At 39.5% G+C, this 18,109-nt stretch overlaps 5 protein-coding genes across 9 annotated transcripts in view; 1 reads left to right on the plus strand and 4 right to left on the minus strand.

Annotated features, from left to right (window-relative positions):
• Positions 1-2,157, plus strand: part of eya4 (EYA transcriptional coactivator and phosphatase 4) — a 47,165-nt gene extending 45,008 nt beyond the window's left edge. For all 5 annotated transcript variants that reach the window (XM_084376676.1, XM_084376678.1, XM_084376677.1 and 2 more), the window contains one exon: positions 1,276-2,157. In XM_084376676.1, coding sequence (XP_084232802.1) covers positions 1,276-1,356 — 81 coding nt within the window. In that variant the 3' untranslated portion in view covers positions 1,357-2,157. The remainder of the gene's footprint in view (positions 1-1,275) is intronic.
• A 375-nt stretch (positions 2,158-2,532) lies between these two features.
• Positions 2,533-6,293, minus strand: rps12 (ribosomal protein S12). The gene is made up of 6 exons (XM_084376681.1): positions 6,211-6,293; positions 6,040-6,086; positions 4,566-4,682; positions 4,260-4,362; positions 3,324-3,425; positions 2,533-2,620 (listed from the first exon to the last, which is right to left on the minus strand). Exons 2-6 carry the CDS (start codon positions 6,051-6,053, stop codon positions 2,558-2,560), a joined length of 399 nt encoding a protein of 132 aa, XP_084232807.1. The 5' UTR covers positions 6,054-6,086; positions 6,211-6,293; the 3' UTR covers positions 2,533-2,557.
• Positions 6,294-7,305: 1,012 nt separating this feature from the next.
• LOC311271851 (SH3 domain-binding glutamic acid-rich-like protein 3) lies at positions 7,306-9,209 on the minus strand. The gene is made up of 3 exons (XM_084377755.1): positions 8,563-9,209; positions 8,135-8,302; positions 7,306-7,655 (listed from the first exon to the last, which is right to left on the minus strand). The coding sequence occupies exons 1-3, from the start codon at positions 8,605-8,607 to the stop codon at positions 7,593-7,595; spliced, it is 276 nt and encodes a 91-aa protein (XP_084233881.1). The 5' UTR covers positions 8,608-9,209; the 3' UTR covers positions 7,306-7,592.
• Positions 9,210-9,353: 144 nt separating this feature from the next.
• LOC311271350 (scavenger receptor cysteine-rich type 1 protein M130-like) lies at positions 9,354-16,915 on the minus strand (the record flags this gene model as incomplete). The annotated part of the gene is made up of 8 exons (XM_084376965.1): positions 9,354-9,491; positions 11,227-11,324; positions 11,994-12,308; positions 12,709-12,999; positions 13,287-13,601; positions 13,718-14,011; positions 15,204-15,515; positions 16,897-16,915. The coding sequence occupies 7 exons, from the start codon at positions 16,913-16,915 to the stop codon at positions 11,284-11,286; spliced, it is 1,587 nt and encodes a 528-aa protein (XP_084233091.1). The 3' UTR covers positions 9,354-9,491; positions 11,227-11,283.
• Positions 16,647-18,109, minus strand: part of LOC311271351 (uncharacterized protein) — a 54,485-nt gene continuing 53,022 nt past the window's right edge. The window contains exon 47 of the mRNA XM_084376966.1: positions 16,647-18,054. Coding sequence (XP_084233092.1) covers positions 17,699-18,054 — 356 coding nt within the window. The 3' untranslated portion in view covers positions 16,647-17,698. The remainder of the gene's footprint in view (positions 18,055-18,109) is intronic.

Genomic DNA, 18,109 nt, shown 5'->3' on the forward strand with positions numbered 1-18,109 from the left:
TCACTTTTTCTGTTCTACTTGCTGTTGCTTTTTGTTTTTCCTTTTTTTACGGAGGGTGGGGAGACCTTTGATTGCAACTGTCAGAGTGAAACTTTGAGATTGAGGCTTAGCTAATGTAATTTTGCACCCATTTTTGAAAGTCCAGACCTGAAGCCGAATTTTTCAAATGACTCATTGCTCATTGCTTTGAATCGTATACTTCTAAAGTCAACATGATTTGTGTCAGATTTTACACTGTAAATGAATTGGCTGCACACATGTACAGTGGTTAAGCTTTGATCAATCTCATTTGTTTTGAGCAATAATGTTGGATTTTATCCATTGGTGTGTGGAGTCTTGTGTTACATCGATGCTGTACCGTTATATCACAACAAACTAGGACATGTTTCTGTAAGTGTGAATATAAATCCCATCTCTTCTCCAGCTTTGGGTGTCGTTCTTAACGCTGGGTGCTGGGATTGTTGAAGGAACACTTTGACATTATGAGAAATGTGCTTTTCTGCTGTCTTGCTCAGAGTTAGATGAGAGGAGTGATACCAGTGTCATGTTTGTCCGCTAAAAACAAAAGGCTACAGCAGCCAGTTAGCTTAGTTTAACATAAGTTTTTTTTGTAACGTGGGATGGAAGTAGGCTATATCTTGTTTAATTCAAACCAAACCTGAGTTTTATGGGCTTGTGAAGTATATTACTTTGTTTGCCAGGCAACCTCATGGTGAAAACATGAGCTGGTTGGCTTAGCTTAGCATAAAGTGTTGTCATTCATCATAAAATCACAAATAATTTGTTCTACACATTAACATATTAGTTTGTGAGCTTTACTTTTATACCTTTGGATGGAGCCAGACAGGCTTTTTTTCCCCCATTGCCAGTCTTTATGTATAGCTAACAGCTGTTGACTGTAGATATGGCAATAATTTTTAGACTATATGCTCATAGATGATATATATATCCAGATATTCTGAAATGTACATCATTTTCATATAATAGGCTATTGATATACTGCCCATCCGTAGCCCTATTGAACAGGCACATCGTAGTGTAATATCAGTCTTATCTAAATTTGCTCTCGGCACAGACGCAGATAAGCACATTTCCCATAATGCTTAGCCCTTCCTTTAAGCCTTTACTTAGGATTGCATGGATTTTGTTTGCAGTGCTTTTGCAAAGCAAGCAGCTACAAGCTACTGTAGTGTAGCTTGCATGACTTAAGGTGGTGGTATGCAGCTAAGACGCAGTACTGTTGGTTTTAATGACGTGTGTGTGTTCACTCCACAGCACAACATGCCTTTCTGGAGGATATCCAGTCACTCTGACCTGCTGGCACTACACCAAGCACTGGAGTTTGAGTACCTGTAACTATTATAGCAATATGGACTCATGCAATGTTACTATGGACATGGTCAGCCAGGCAGCCCCCTTCTTTTGTATAACTATTTAAGAACAAACAATACACTGCAACCGTTTTTGTGATTTTATTTTTTGTCTTGATTTTTTGAACGTCTGGATTTACAAACTCTGAACGGTCTTAAGAAGCAAAAGGAGAGGTGAAAGGAGGTAAAAGAAAAAGAACAGTGGGCTGAAGAGGCGACTCAACTACCCAGCCCAGCCCCCTCGATGCTGGGAGCGGACCGCTGTGAAAACCCCGTCTACTGTGCTTGCAGCAGACTGAAAGCCTGTGAAGGCTGAAGACCTCGCGTGGCCTGGGAGGAGGCCTCTTTGGTTTGTTCTGGAGCACAAAGGCCAGTGTCCGGCCTTCTGCGGGTCACCTGGAACGACCCATCTTCAATAAATGAAGGCTACTCTGTACAGGCAGCATTATGTGTGCGGGGATAACGGCTGTTTTTTTTTTTGTTTTTTTTAAAAGAAAGCATTTTCTTCCTGGTGGTATAATCACAAAAATGCAGTCTGTGGCAGAAACTTGTGTAAATTATTTACAATAAACTTAAAAGGGCAGTGGTGGATGTTTTTGTCAAGGAAAGGAAATTTAAAGCTTTGGGATGTTTTTTCCTCTGGATTTTTGTAATTTTGGGGGGAGGGTGAGGGGGACTGAGGATGTGCGTTATGATGTGTTGTGCCTTAATGTGTTTGAATGTCTTTTCTTTATTCAGAAATGTCTATGTATGTAGATATAAAAACGGAGAAAACTTATCCAAATGACCTATGCATCTTGTCTTCCCTAATGAAGTTTATAACTGAGCAAATATCACATAACCAAAAATAAATCGAAACAGTGCTGCGTATTATTGATAGTCCACATTTCCTGGTAGCAAATATAAGTCCGATAGGAATGGTGTGAAATCTGACACCCCACAACTTGGTCTTCTAAACTTCTTACAGACTTGCCACCATTTGGCTCGTGCATAACTTCATGAACCAAATCATTCAAAAATGTTAGTGTTTGCAATCTAAATCAATTAAATTTCATATCCAAGCAGATCATGATTTTATTGTCAGTGCCAATCACTTAAATGGGCTCACCAGTGGTCAGTTAAATATCCAAAAGGAGTAAAAGAAAACACTTCAGACAACAGCTTATTTTCCACGATTTATTGACCTCTCATTTCTTGCCTTTGAAGTATTCTTCAATCACATCCTTGGCTTGAGACTCCTTGCCATAATCCTGTAGACACAAAAATAAAGTTTGAGATTAATAAGTTAAAAACACTAAACTTAAAATTACTGCCCAGCAGACACATCTGTCAGTGTATGTCAGGCATAAAGTGAGACGGTACAGATATGTTGGAGGTGATAAACAATTTTTTTTTAAAAAAGGGGTCCTGTGGAATTTACAATCACTGAGGTCTAAAAATCATTGAGTTACACATTTGCAGGACATTTTTGATGGTCGCAAAACAGTTGCTACAGTCAACATGCTGCTTTCAAGTGAAATATCCCATCCAAAAGCAGCATGCTTGTTATAACCGTGCTATTAAAATCAAGTGGAACTATTCTTAGTTGTCTTGTACGTCAGCATACACATTTTCCCAAAATTCAGCAAGACGTATCATTGGAAACTAGAAGTTTACAGAGTTATTAAACAAAGATTGCTAACAGAGTTTGAGACAACAGTGGTGATCTTTCAATGAGAGACTGTATGTAGCCATTCTTAGGGACCCCAGACACCACTGATCGATGAAGGGGCTCGTACCCTGGCTGTCATATAGCCAAGAGTTATCAACATCAGCTGCATGGCACGAGGCACAAGCATCTGCACTTGATTGGCATTCTACAACTTCCTGCTGTAGTCGACTGAAGATTAGCACGTCTGTCCTGAAGAACATTTGGTTCATTTCTTTTAATTGAATGCACAAACTGTCTTTTACCTTGACGACGACACAGCTGCAGCCCACAACCTTGCGGGGTTTGCCCTCACGGTCGATCTTGCACAGACCAACCCACTCGCCGAGCTTCTTGTTATCATCAACCTGAAATCAAGTTAAACAGCATCTTTCAGATTGAGTCACTACTTAAGTGAAGTAAAAAATGCATTCAGTATTAAATGCTTGTGCAGCAAGATAAACCGCAGCAGTGTGTACTCCGCTGTATCTCAGACAGAAATTGGGTAACAGTGGCGATCTCCTCATAGTATTCAGTAGAGGGAGCCAAATTATCAGTGATACAGCAGTACACAACAACATGCTGCCTCAACTCATCTGTTGCACAAAACATCTGGGGAAAAAGACTTCACATGTGGATTTGATGAAGCATTTCCCTTCCCAATGTAGCCTGGGAATGGGAATCTAAGCAGCTCATGATTCAATGGGTCACAATGCGATTTGAGACATGATTCAAAATTTGAATTTTTTAAACAAATCACATTTGTCTTGGGCGGCATTAAGCCTAGGATGCACCAACAAGCCCTGGTATTAAATGGCCTTTTTTCATTTGTTCATACCTTTAACGACCAGGTTATAGGTCAAGGTAACTTGCCATTTTCAGTGCTAGTTCTGAGGTTTTCCCCACAGTGAGGGATGTTGAAAACATGCAGATAGAGGAAGGTATGAGAATGCCACCTTAAATAATGACCCAATGATGGCTCTAACCCAATCAAAACTAAAGAAGTAGCCTAGCTAAGGACAAAAACGACAAATGTTTAATTCTGTCGTTTCACCATCAAATTGGTTCAACCATCAGCCAAATTATTACAGGCCATCACAATTTTATGACTAATTGACTTGTCTACATCAAGACTTTCAAGAGAGAATCATGGTGTAAGAATCTTCCGTTTACACTCACTCCTGGTGCTTTAGTCTAATTACCTTAATCAGGTTGATCTGATGCTCAGCGCAGAGGGCCTCCACCAGCTTGACGTACATGGGCTCGTCGCAGTTGGCTGCAAGGGCACAAAGATGGGCCTGACGCCTGCAGAAGAACACTGAATTAGCTTGCAGCAAATGTTTATACACCATGTTCACATTTCCAAATCTGAAGGCATATCTCAGACAGAAATTGGGTAACAATGGCAGTCTTCCGCATAAAAGCTCAGTAGAGGGAGCCAAGATATCATCAACGACACACCTACAAGACTGCACAAAATACTGAATTATTTTTCCTCCCCCACATACTTGTCCAGGGCCTTGGCAGCCTCACGGATACCACGGGCGAGACCATCGTGGATGAGTGCGGTCTTGAGCACTTCAGGGAGAGCGGTGTTGACATCCATGACACCTCCAGCAGCAACGCTATTAGAAATGGGAGGAAAAGAGAAGAGGGTTAGAAAAAAAATGACCAAACTGGGGGTGACAAACGAGTGGATTTTAGTAGAGCTTCCAGCGTGTCAGAATAGGGATCTCACTCATTGTAGAGTGAAGGGGTATCCGACAAAAGAATATAGAGTCATCATTCAAGCACCAGAGAGCTCACTAAAGAGGAATGTCTTAGGACAGCTGACCTTTCAGCATCAGTGGGCTGACACATTTAGCAAAGTGAAGCAATTGAAGAAGTACAAACTAATTTTACATGTTTAGGTTAGTTTATGCAACCTAATCCTGCTGATGAAGGTCTGTTGACAGCTCATGTCACTTTGAGATGCTTTCAATCATAAAGCCAGTTTGAGATGGATTGCCTATTAAAAATAAATTTAACACATCTGTTCTCATGAATCCACAATTGCTTGCTTGGTCATTTCCTTCCTCTACACTGACATGTTTTGGCTTTGCAGATTTTCTCCGTTTCCCTGACAGATGTCAATTCTGCAATAAGAAGCTCAAGTCATAAGCAAGGAACAGAATGCCCTGCAGAAATGTAACATTTTAAAAAAGGTGGTTTTCAATTTCATTATCCTCAATGCAAAACTATTTTGCACGAATCTAAATATTTCTACAATGGCTGATAGTGATCCCTATAATGTAATTTTATTGAAAGGTATTAAACATCCACTTAAATATAGATGCAGCTTTCCATTACATCACTTTTTATTAAATTAATAAATCTGTATGGCTCTCAAACTGACATGACATTGGAAATATTAACGAGTCCATTTGTGATAACCCCTATTACTGACAATGGCTACATCCTGCAGATGAATGAAAGCACGTTCATTTGCTTGTGTTTTGTCTCATTTATTCCAACTCTGACATTTGATTAAATAAAATCTGCGTGCACTACTTGATAGCAAAATTCAGATTTAGGCTCCAAGTGGAGACCATCCTAGACTTCCAGATTTCACACATTGTTGCAGCCAATTACGTTTCTCCAGTAAAACGATTACTTCACTGGGTTGTAAACAAGCTCACAAACTTCCTACAGGTTTTAACCATCCCTACACTTGAGAGCTGTTTGACATACGCAGATATCAGGTGTCCATAACCCTGCTAACCTGCTACTCGGCTAAGCTAGCCAGTTAGCTCATGTAAATTTACAAGTATTTAATCACCACACCAGTCACTGAAGGTAGCCTGCACTCGAAATAATTTAAATTTACACCCCCCTCAACATCATTTTCCACCAAAAGTTGCTTCAAGTCAGCGGTGTGTTGTTTGTTAGATATCCCGGCTAACGGTATGTGGGGCTGGCGGCACATAAAGGAGTCATGCTCACCCTTCCTCGGCCATTGTTGATATTTGATGGATGTTGGACTTAAAGTTCTGCAATAAAGAAAAGATATGAGAGGAGAGTTATTATCCAACTGAAACAGCTCAACGTGATAATTTTATAAATCAAGATGTTTGATTAATCCGGTGGATTGTGCCGGTAGCTTAAGAAACGTACCAAAGCCTCCACTCAGGCAGCGGGGAAAGAGGACGTCATAAGCCCGCGACGACGTTTTAATACCACCAGGCCCAACTAGGCCCCATCCGCTCCGTACAGCGGCGTCCAATGTGCTGCCTGTTGTCAAAGTTGACAGTATTATTGGTTTGTGCTGTTGTTGAGGACGCTGACTTTCTTCAAATATTGTTTTCTCTCTTTCATTTTTGCTGTGTGACCCTAATAAAATGTTAAAATAAAATTTAAAAAAAGACAAAGAAATAGGCTACATATAGACCTGCAATATTAATTCATGGAAACCAAGAGCGATTAATATTAAATTAATTAGACTAATATATTTAGAAATAATCATATGAATAAATGCAGGCAACATATCTTAATCAACTATGAAAGTGTAAAATAATTAAATATTTTTATTTTCTATTTGTTTTTGTTTTTATTTCTATAACAGAAGGAAATGTAAATTAAAGTGTTAAAAAACACTGCTCTCCAATATTCCCTGAATACTCAGTATTAACTATTTCATCAACAAAATATTTTAGGTATAACCGATCAGTCTGTACATGCTGTGTTGTTTAGCCTACATAAAGTCCTCTTTGCAACAATTTAAAATGTATTAAGTATTGTCTTAATGTTATGGTGCCCTAGGGGTTGGTGTAGTGAAAGCCTTCATACGAGCACCAGGGTAACAGGTTTATGCATGTTATAGCCTCAACTTGGTTGTGTAATGTTACTGGTATTAACATGGTTGACATTTGGTTATTTCAGTCAGTATAACAGACAAATAAGGTCAGACTGTTTAACTGTAGGTGTGGTCTTGTGTAGGTTTGCTGACACTTTCAGATGTAAGTGCAAATATGATCTGTTGCTATGCTGATGCTCTGATCTGATAGTAAATACAGCTCCCTGTCGAACTGGACAATTTGACCCCCTGAAGTCTTTTCAGACAAAAACCCGAGCTGATCACAATAGTCATCATTTCTTAGACAGTATGTTTACATACATAAAACAGTGTTTAAGTGTTCTTCACTTCGCTTTGTACTAGCCTTTCACAGAAATGACAAAATTCGTGTCAATGAGTGGAACAGGCAGAGTTCAGATGGTTTAAACATTTTTTTTATTTAATAATACAAACTGACAGAACAAACAAAAACTCCCTTCCACCTCACTGTAAACCACATTTACATTTCCTTGGGCTATGAGCATTATTCATCAACATGAATTATTACCGTTACTTTGTCATAACCAAATCAAGTGAAAGGAAACAGAAACGTTAAAATAATCTTTTATAGATTTATTTTTTGTTCATTTGCTTAACTAGATGTAGATATTCCAGTGAACATGGGGATGCAGCTGAGATGTCCTACAGCTGGTCTTCACTCCTTTTAGAGTTTGAGAAACGTTTCTAAAGCTTCTGCCTCGACTGCAGCCTCAAATGCAGTGAAGTCCTGAAAGACAGAAGAGGTGTCGGGGGTAAGGGACAAGAGAGAAAGCGACAGAGGAACCGTTACAGAGATTGTTTTAACACTTCCTCATAAATGTATTTGTTAGTAGTAGCGATTGTGTGCCGTACATGTTAGCCCAAACTCACAATTAGTGCACAAACTAAGGTTCATAATGACTTGATGAAAAATGAAACAGTTGCCACCATTGTAACTTCCAGCAACACTGTGTAAAGAAGTATAACTGTGCCCTTCTGCATGCATTGGTGAAGTTTGCACATGTCCTGTGGGTGCTTTAGTAATCTGTAAATATTTATTTAATTCCTGCGTCTACGCCCTTTGACTACCAAAGGTGTTGTTTTCTGTGAGAAATGCAGCAAGCATGTAAATGATTAACATTCAGTCATAACTCCCTTAGTTTTGAGAAGGTGTGTTACTTAGTCAGTACACATTACTATTTCTTTTGCAGGTTATGCGAGACTTACCCCACAGTAGACGTTCCCGTTGACTATTTGAGGCGGCAGTGCTGTTTTGTCCCCTGCCATCTCCCTCATTAAAGCCTTGCTGTCCTCATCGGTGCTAATGTCCACATTTTTGTAAGGGATCTTCTTGGAGTCCAGGACCATCGAAATTCTTTGCTGATGTTTCTTTATCTGGACAAGACAGTATTTCATCAGTGAAGCTTTCAAGAATGCTACATTCATGTGTAGCCCTGTGATCTATAAGGGTACACCAAGTTCTATTTTGTCATAAACTTCATTTCACCATCCACAATGAGCAGCTGCAGTTTGTCTACAGAAATGAAAATGTAATTACTACTTTTGTTAGATGCTTCCATTAAGTCAGTGTATCAACAGTATGCCTAAACAGGTAAAAGATTGAAGCAAGGCTGAAATTAGACTGCATACTTTACCTCCATAGAACTGCTCACGCTGGTAACAAACACTGTGATCGTCATGTCTGCAATTATATCAATAACACCTCGATCTAGACACACTTAGACAGGTTTGTAGAGAGACAGGCTGAGAGAGGTGCAGAGAGAACTGGAGAGACAGAGAATGTTCCAGTATCCTGAATGCAGGTATGTGGTGCTGGTTTTGTTGCAGCAGCAGACAAGGTGAGCAGGTTTGGACATGGCTTGCCTACCTGCATGGACACACCCACCTCCGCCGTCTGCATTTCCAGCTGTGACATGCCTGCATCGATGGTGAAACCCCTGATACTCACTGACAAGCTCGCTTCTCAAACATTTAGGCCACCACTTGTACTTACTTACCCAAAAATTGTCTATTTTAATTTAAAGTGACAACAAGAAACATGTTTTTTGTTGATTTTGGTTGACACAGAAAGTTGACAAAGTAAGTGTTGTTTTACAGACGTACCACCAAACTGCAAAGCAGCTTCTTTCCTCAGGCTGTGAAACGCCTCAGTTCATCATCAGCACAAATAGATTTAATGTTATGGATCGTAATACAACCCTGTGGTGTTACAGGCATGAAGAATAACTTTAATAATGACACAAAAAGAGCCAATGTTCTCGCTGAAGGTCTTGTTTGCTTATGTAGGTCATATAGAGGCATCAGTATTAAATTGAGGCTGCTCAGATGTGCAACTCCAAAAACTCTCATGCCTTCCTCTGCTCTTTGAGCATTTGTCATCAAAAATGAATAAAACATCTGTCATGACAAAATCAACTGAAAAGAAACAGCAATATTAATGTTTGTTTGCTTTATTAGATGTGTAGATAATGCAGCGGACGTGGTTGTGACATGGTTGGATGTAGAGTTTGAGAAATCCCTCCAAGTCTTCATCCTCAACTGCTCTTTGAAAAGCAGTGAAGTCCTGAAAGAGAGACAAGGTGTCGTCAGTAGGGGTGAGGGTGGAGGAGGTGCAGAGAGAGATGGAGAGAATGGGGGAGAGTCACACGATTATCATACAGATTTTTAATACATTTTAATCTACTGATATACTGTAGAGATTGTGTGCCAAACATGTTATGTAATCACCCCAACCCAACATCTATAGCTCATAATGGAAAGGTAGAATTGAAAATCATTACCAACTATACTGTTCAATGCTTCAATGTTCTTTTTTACTGTTTTTTATATATCTCTATTTTATCTTTTTTCTTTGCTAGATGAATTTATATTTCATTGTTAGATTAATCTTCATTTCTTATGCAACTCCCTTCTCTCATGTCATGTGCTCTATTGCTCAATACACTCTGATCTGGCATCTCAGCTGGTGTGATCCCATTACAAGGTGATCTCTAGTTGTGTCTAAGGGCGCACTCACATTTGGCCCAGTTGCTCCGTACTGCGCCGAAGCACGATTTTTGCTCCTCCCCAGTCCCCCGCTGGCCTGCACTCACATTGCTCCAGCCGCAACCAGGCTTAAGCACGGTTACCTCTTGTATATACATTGTACATAACTATGCTTTTTTAATGTTTTTTTAATAAGATTCTTAATGTCAGCCAATGCGAACTGTGATTCATTTAGGGTAGCTGTTTCACCATTTTTCCAGTCTTTATGCTAAGCTAACTAGCTGCTCGCTCCATTTCACAACTCTTAAAAGCAAAGCAAATTAGTGTATTTTCTAAAATATCTACTATCTACAACTATTAATTAAAAGTTTCCACATTACACGTGTGTATGCTGTATATTGGACCTAGATTGGAACTTCTTAACCTCACTAATTAGCTCTTTATATCTGATTTATGATTCATTTAGGGTAGCTGCTTCAACAAGACCACCATCTTTATGCTAAGCTAAATAGCTAGTGGTGGCTGTGGTGGCGGACTGCTGGAAAGTTTGCAACAGAGACGCCTGGACAACTCTACATGAGACAAACTTTCAACAGCGATTGCTAAATGTGTGGCTACAGCTTGCAGGCTGACTAACATTGTGTATTTAACCTTTACAAGTGTAAAATTGGACACTACATTGTGTTAGTATTACTAAGGAAAGTTACATCCGGGCAGTGCCCATCTGTTGTTGCATGTTGTGCTTTCACAATATTTTTTGAGCATGCAGTACCTTTGAGGTTATTCCAGAGAATATTCTGGACAGTATTTGTTTTTGTTTTGAATTGCTGCAATCATAATAAACATACATTTGCATAAAGCAAGCATATTTGTCCACTCCAATGTTGATAAGAGTATTAAAAACTTGAAAAATATCCCATTAAGGTTAATTTAGAAAAGATGAAAAATGTGAGATTAATTTGCGATTAATCGCGAGTTAACTACGGACAATCATGTGATTAATAGAGGTTAAATTGACAGCTCTAGTTTGAAGACTTACAAACAAGCCAGAGGAATTTCCACTATGCCTGAATGATAATGGTTTCAGGTCTGATTGATCTGACCGAGAACCAGAGGACAAACCATGGTAGAGACTTGTCAATCACAAGGAAGCCACTCCCTAAAGCATAACCTGCTTTATTGTCCATTTTACTCTAATCATTTGACCATAATTTACAAAATGAAAATAAATGATATATGCACAAGAGCTGCTTTACCATGTAGTTCTATCTCTTTTCACAATAAGTGAAGGAATTCAACTTTCAATTCATCACCTGAACATTCGACAGCTGCCTCTTCAATACGATCGTGGCTGGTCCGGACATATTCTGTCAGTGTGCACTGTGAGAGAGAGCTCTCTCTGCCGCTACAGCTGACGAATGAAAGAAACATCTGATTAAAGGGAAACTCCACCAATTTTACACATTTAACTATGTTTGCAGGTCTTGAGGAGAACTACTACATATGTGAAAAAAGTATTATAAAGCCTTTGTGGCTCCAGAGGAAGCTGTGCATAATCTGATGAATTGCCGCCAGTGATGTTAGTCAGTGGCTAAGTGACGTTGTGGGTAATGTAGGCGTCAGGTTTTTAAAAACAAGAATAAATGGAATAAAAAAAGCAATATCTCTGGTTCTGCTGTATCGATTTTGATCATTTGTTTTGAAAATGTTCATAATGAGTCCAACAGTGTTATAGGAGTGTAAAGCCAGACCAGAGGACTGCTTTTCAAAACCTGACGCCTACATTACCCAGAATGCATCTTAGCAACTGACACATACGCAGTAGTACTTCCCAAGACCTTAAACCAGATTAATGTGTAAAATCAGTGGAGTTACCATTTAATTCAAATTGCATGTGATATCCTGATTCATATAATGTAGTGGAAATAACTGTAATATAACAGTTTCATTCTTTACGTAATCAGCAAAATATTCATCGGAGGCACTATGGGCAACAGATCAATGTAAGCATGGAAACACTTGAGAAATAAGTAAATAATGTGCTAATAAAGAAGAACCAACAACCCATCAGAGATGATACCTGAGCACACCACGCCAGCATCTTCGCCATGGCCACAGTTATTTTCCCCGAGGGTTGGATGTCGGCAGTGCATGAGGGACGTCTCGTTACCGTGGCAGTCGACATCATCCAGCCAGATGTCTCCCTGGCCTGGACCAAAGAAGGCACGCGTTTTGGCCGTCTTAGCTGTTCCGCAGCCAATGACTCTGCACACCACCTCTGCATCTCTGAGGTCCCACTCATCATCACACACTGTTCCCCACTGGCCGTCATGCATAACCTCCACTCTGCCAGAGCATCGGTCGGTGCCATTGACAAGCCTTATCGGTGGAATATCTGAGGAAAGGTCCGAAAATGTTTAATGTAATTCAGTATTTTACCTCCTATCTGTTGTGCTGTTTATTCGAGATATCTGCCTTATTTCAAATATAATGGAAGTAGATGGCACTCAGTTTGTGGTGTTCAAAGCACCAAAGAAATACATCTGGAAAAACTCAACAACAATGTCTTATTACCAGCTTAATGAGGGTAATCCACATATGTGTGAGCAGTTTCATGTATTTCCTTCGGTGTCACAACACAGAAGGAAGACTAGCTAACTAGGCTAGCTAATGTTACAGCTCGGGTGAGGAGGATGCCGTCAATGGTTACATCCTCCGCTGAGGAAAAACTTGTACGAGTGCCATCTGGTTCCAGTATATTTGAGAGAAGACAGACGTCTCTTACATCATCTTACCTGTACATGAAAGAGAAACACCTTCACATGTCTCTGTGATTTCTTGAAATGTGCAGTTGGAGATAGAGCTCACATTTCTAGCGCATGTGCTTGTATACCCTTTCAGTCTGGTGTCACCAAAATGGAAGCTTTCCTGAGAATTTTTTGGAGGTCCGCAGCCGAGTTCCTTGCACAGCACTGTAGACTCTTGTTGGCCCCAGTTACTATTACAAATTTTCCCCCATTGGCCACCCTGGGAGACCTCCACCCTGCCAGAGCAGCGGTTCATCCTGTTGTACAATCTGACTGAGTCTGGAAAGGAAGCAGTTAGGGTCAGGGTTAACTATATACCCAGGTCAGGGTTTTTTCAGCAGTGAGATGTAGTATTTCCCTGTGCTTTTCAGGATGATAGGGTTTGTGGAAAGGAGAACAGATAGTACTACTTCTAAATCTGTGATATGACACAGAAAGAGGAACAGCAAATGATAACTGTGACAGGCTGCAGGAGGATTTTCTAACATGGTACTATGAAATCAGGATTCTGATCAACCTTGACAAGTACTTGACATTTTTAACAACAGATGTACGGCATGTGTTACCTGAGCATACAACACCAGCATCTTTGTTGTGGTCACAGTTGTGTTCTCCAAAACCGCTGTGCGGGCAGTCAGCAAGGGATTTCTCATGACCAGAACACTCAACTTCGTCCAACCAAACCTGATCCCGACCTCTGCCGAAGAAGGCATTGTGCTTGGCTGAGAGAGCATTCCCACAGTTCAACTGACGGCACACGACAGCTGCTTCCTGCATGCCCCATCTGTCATCACAAACTGTTCCCCACTGTCCATCGTGGAAGAGTTCCACTCGGCCGTTGCATCGATTAGTCCCGTTCATCAGCCGAATTGGTTTACTGTCTGTCAGGTGGAAAAGAAAAAGCAAAGGGCCATGTTTGCTCAGAAATCCTCCACACAGCAGACAGTCTAACCATGTAAAGTTCACTACAAAATTACAGATGTAGTTTTTGACTCACTTGTACAGAAAACCGTAGCATCAACACAGCTTTCCTTGAATTCTTGAAGCTTGCACTCTGAGATAGAGCTCTCATTTCCAAAACAGGAGGTCTTGATTCCAACCATGTCACGTGCCTCACCAAAATGTAGATCTTCAGTCGGAGTGACAGCGGTGCCACAGTTAATCTCTCGGCACACCACGTCAGTTTCTGCCTTGCCCCAGTCACTGCTGCATATTCGTTTCCAATGGCCCTCATGATAGACTTCCAATCTGCCATCACACCGACTGCTTCCGTTGACCACCCTGACATAATCTGCAAATCATATAGGTAGAAATCATCAAGTTCATCAAGTTAACAGAAAAAATTGCATACCAGGGCCTTTAAATCTTTGTACTGTTTGGTAGCAAGTACTAATAAATAAATATCACATTGGACAGTTTCAACACAAAACTGTAAACAAATCTTGTAAAATGTCCACAGCAGTGGCAGAACAGGCACTTCACAAATTTTTATTTTCAAGTTTAGTTTGCTCAACAGGATGAGTAAGACTCAGCTTTTGAAAACCTGAAGGGAGCTTTTTAAAATCCACAAAATGCACAACCAAGATATTTTGGAGCTTGACCCACACTCAGGGCTAAAAATCAGAAAAAGTTTGCATCTTCTGATTCAATTATTTTAATCCGTCCCCCAATTTTATGGGAATGCAATAATCAGCTGATGTAGAATGAAGGTGACATGAGGTGAAGGCATGGGCACTGGACAATGACCTTTTTAATGCAAATATTGACACAATCAAATGGGTAATCTGGTGGCTGTTTACCGACCTGTCTGACATTACACCTGTGTTTATTTCATGTACTGTATCTTTGCTATCTACACAACAGGGACATCTCAGACACACTGCCAGATGATGTAGGAAAGCATCAGACATGCATTTTAGATGAATTAGATGTACACATTTTGAAATAACATAATGAAAATGAAAATTAAGTTATATGTTAGCTAATGCATGAGCTTTGTAAACAAATATTGTGATTTGGTCTATAAAGCTGTGTTGGTGTTGGTCATTGGCACAATGTAATGGATTAAGAATAATGAAACCATCTAGGTTTACACAGGTTTCCCATAAACCTCGTTATCACTACACAATTTTGTCTGCCACCAGGCAAACGGTCAGCCAGGAAAAAAGAAGGTTAAATGGGGATACATTTCCATCATAGACTAAATTATTCAATAAACTCTTGTTTTGTCCTGTGTTGTTATTATTTGCAACTCTGAGAACATCAGAAATGCTGGTTGTTGTCTTTACACGGTGGTGCCAACAACAATATTGTATTGGCAGATATTGTTGTTGTACTCTTAACAAGAGGGCAAACAAGCATGTTTCCAAAAATGTCCAACTATTCCCGTAACAAACGTACGAAGGGTGCTATTTGATTAAGTGTTTTAAATGGGTCAAGTAAAGCAAACATAAACTGAGATACGTGATTGAACTCAGCCTTACCCGAACAGACAACTCCAGCATCTTCACTATGGCGACAGTTATGTTGCCCAAATGGTCTGTGTTCGCACTTGAGGAGGGACGACTCATGACCAGCACACTGCACATTATCCAGCCAGATCTCTTCTTTTCCTTCTCCAAAAAAAGCACCTCTCTTGGCCTCAATAACTGTCCCACAGTCTAACTCTCTGCACACCACCTCAGCATTGACAGTTCTCCACTGATCATGACACACCGTTCCCCAAGTGTCAGCATGGTAGACCTCCACTCGACCAGAGCAACGTGAAGGCCCGACCAGCCTGATTTTGTCACATTCTGCAAATCGGAAAAGGAAAGCATAATAGCTGTAGGTTGTGTCACTATTAACTCAATAAAGAAAGTCCTTTTCATTATATCATGGTGTAGAAATCAGAATATCTAAATATTATACATGTGTTTTCAGGCATGAAACAGATTTTACTTACTGGCCTGTAAGCAGTGATAGACTCAGTAGACCTACAGCAGAAAAATATGGTAAAATGTTCTAATTAAGCCCAATAACTCAGAGATTTGTCATCAATGTTTAAACAATATTGTCCAAAGAATACAGAGCAGTTAATGCTTAATTGTGACTTTACTATGAATCAGGATCAGCCCCTTGAATGTACCATTTCATTTTCATAAAGGTCTCAAACACAGATATAATTGTCCAACAGTGACTTTTTTTTAAATTGATAAAAGCAACTCTCCATGATAATATACAATGTTCTTGTTAAACACTTACACACTTTCACTCCTGTACCTGTTAATGCAACTAAACATTTTGCTGTAATCGTATTTTTTGATTTTTGAAGTCAAGTGAAAAATGTGAAATGGTGTAAGTAAAATTAGAAACACCGAAACTCACCTATTGACAAAAAACAAACAAAATGTCGTTTTTCAGAAGTGAAGATCATATTGTGCCTTCAAAGTAGGTTAAATGCTGTCAAGGTAGAGTAAAATAGAAATAAGTATTGTTACTCCTCATTTAAGAAAAATAAATGGTGGTGTCGTTAGCAGAGCAGCGAGAAAAGCTTGATTTCTGGAAACCATACAGCATTTTTTTCTCTGTCAAAATCAGCAACGGTGTCTAAGTCCCCCTTACCTTTTAAATTCAACCAGTCTGGGCAGCTATTAAAATGAACTCACAATTCAAACTAAAAAAATGATCACATCTGAAACATCCAAAGGACACAAGTCACATGTACAGATCCAGTGATTGTTCCGAATAAAAGGGGCTGCCTGGACTTGGGCTGCAACCTGGACGTATGTTGACATTTGGATCAATCATTAAAGACTGGGGATGACAGGAGATTACATTTTTACACAATATCTACTTACTATTTGAAAAATACATTATTTACAGCAGGAAAACCCAGCCACATGTAACATAATGCTGGAACTGGAATGATAGGAACAGTAGACACTTCAAATGATCAGCTGCAAAAAATAAAAGGGAAATGTAGTTCAAAAGGAGAGTTGTTATGAGCAAACTTCTGGTATTGCACAGAAGCAAGCAGCAGTATAATTCAGTATGAAACGGGGAAACAAAAGAAAGAAAATGCAATGGACGGTCTCCAAGACATCATGCGCGCATGCAATACTTTCTGGTGCGCACAAGAAAGTTTTTTTGTTCTCACCAGAAAGCTTCTTGTAAGTGCACACAAGGAACATTTACGTTTTTTTCCCTTCCCCATGTCCCTTTACAGGCTCCATAGAAATTGAATGCAAGTGTTCTGTAATTTAAGGGTGAGAAACACTTCTGTCAAATCTATTACCAATGTAACTATAGTGAAAGGGCACATATCAGAGTGAAGAGTTTACTACAATATACATAAATTCTTCTTTGATATATTTTGCAATGCATGTCATCAACATTTATGTATTTCAATGCAACATCTAAAACTGCAAGGCATACTGGCAAATCTATTGCCACTGCTCTGAATTTCAAATGTAAATGTGCAACTTTTTTATTTTGCCTAATATTGAATACGTTTGAATATTTGCTGCATACACAAGAACTGTGTGAATAAAAATTAATTTGCCTGTTTTATTGGATATAATTTCTAATAAAATCTTAAATAACAACAAATATTCTCCATGTAATCATTTTAGTAAAATTCACTAGTTGAGAGAGAGGACAATGTTAGGTAGAAACCTGGATTTGAGAAAATGCTAACCTTTAACATTCTGGTGTTATCACAATGAATGAATCACATCTCATTATGTGCTTTTCCATGTCATTTTATTTGAAATTTGTGTTTACTTATTTGTATGCATGTCTCACATATGTTACATCTTAAATATGTCTTGTAAGGTTTTTATACAATACTTGCATGATTTCGGTTTTACTAATGGTTGCCCAAGTCAAATAAGTTTGATATTACACACATCTACGAAGGACATTGTATGTAGACTTACTGTCATATATATGACTTCGTAATAGTTTCAGATAAGACATAAAAATGTTTTCAAAATATCTATTTCTTTCCCATATGGGTCTCACCGACTACACTGACTTGTAGTGACTTTGAGGGAACAGAACAGAATGACATGCTGGAGACATTAACACCAAAGACACAGCTATATTCTCCTTGGTGCTCATGTGCTACTGAAGGGAAGTCAAAGGTTGCCTGGTAGAAGATAGAGTGGCCAAATGCAGGCTTTGCCTCTGTGGTGGTCATATTGGACTTTCCCAGATAGAAGTAACCTCCTGTATATGTCGAAAGAGTAGAGCAGGTGACGGAGAAGCTGCTGCCTTCGTTGACCGATATTTTGTCTGGGCTGTAGATTACACGAGGAGATATCAGGGAGATTCTGGGTATGTCCATTTTCACTGCAGAACAGACAAAGAATTTTACAAACTCATAGAGATCATATTCATGTTTGCA

The sequence above is a fragment of the Pagrus pagrus genome, assembly GCF_965226575.1.
Source record: "Pagrus pagrus genome assembly, chromosome: 16".
Classification (NCBI taxonomy): Eukaryota; Metazoa; Chordata; class Actinopteri; order Spariformes; family Sparidae; genus Pagrus; species Pagrus pagrus.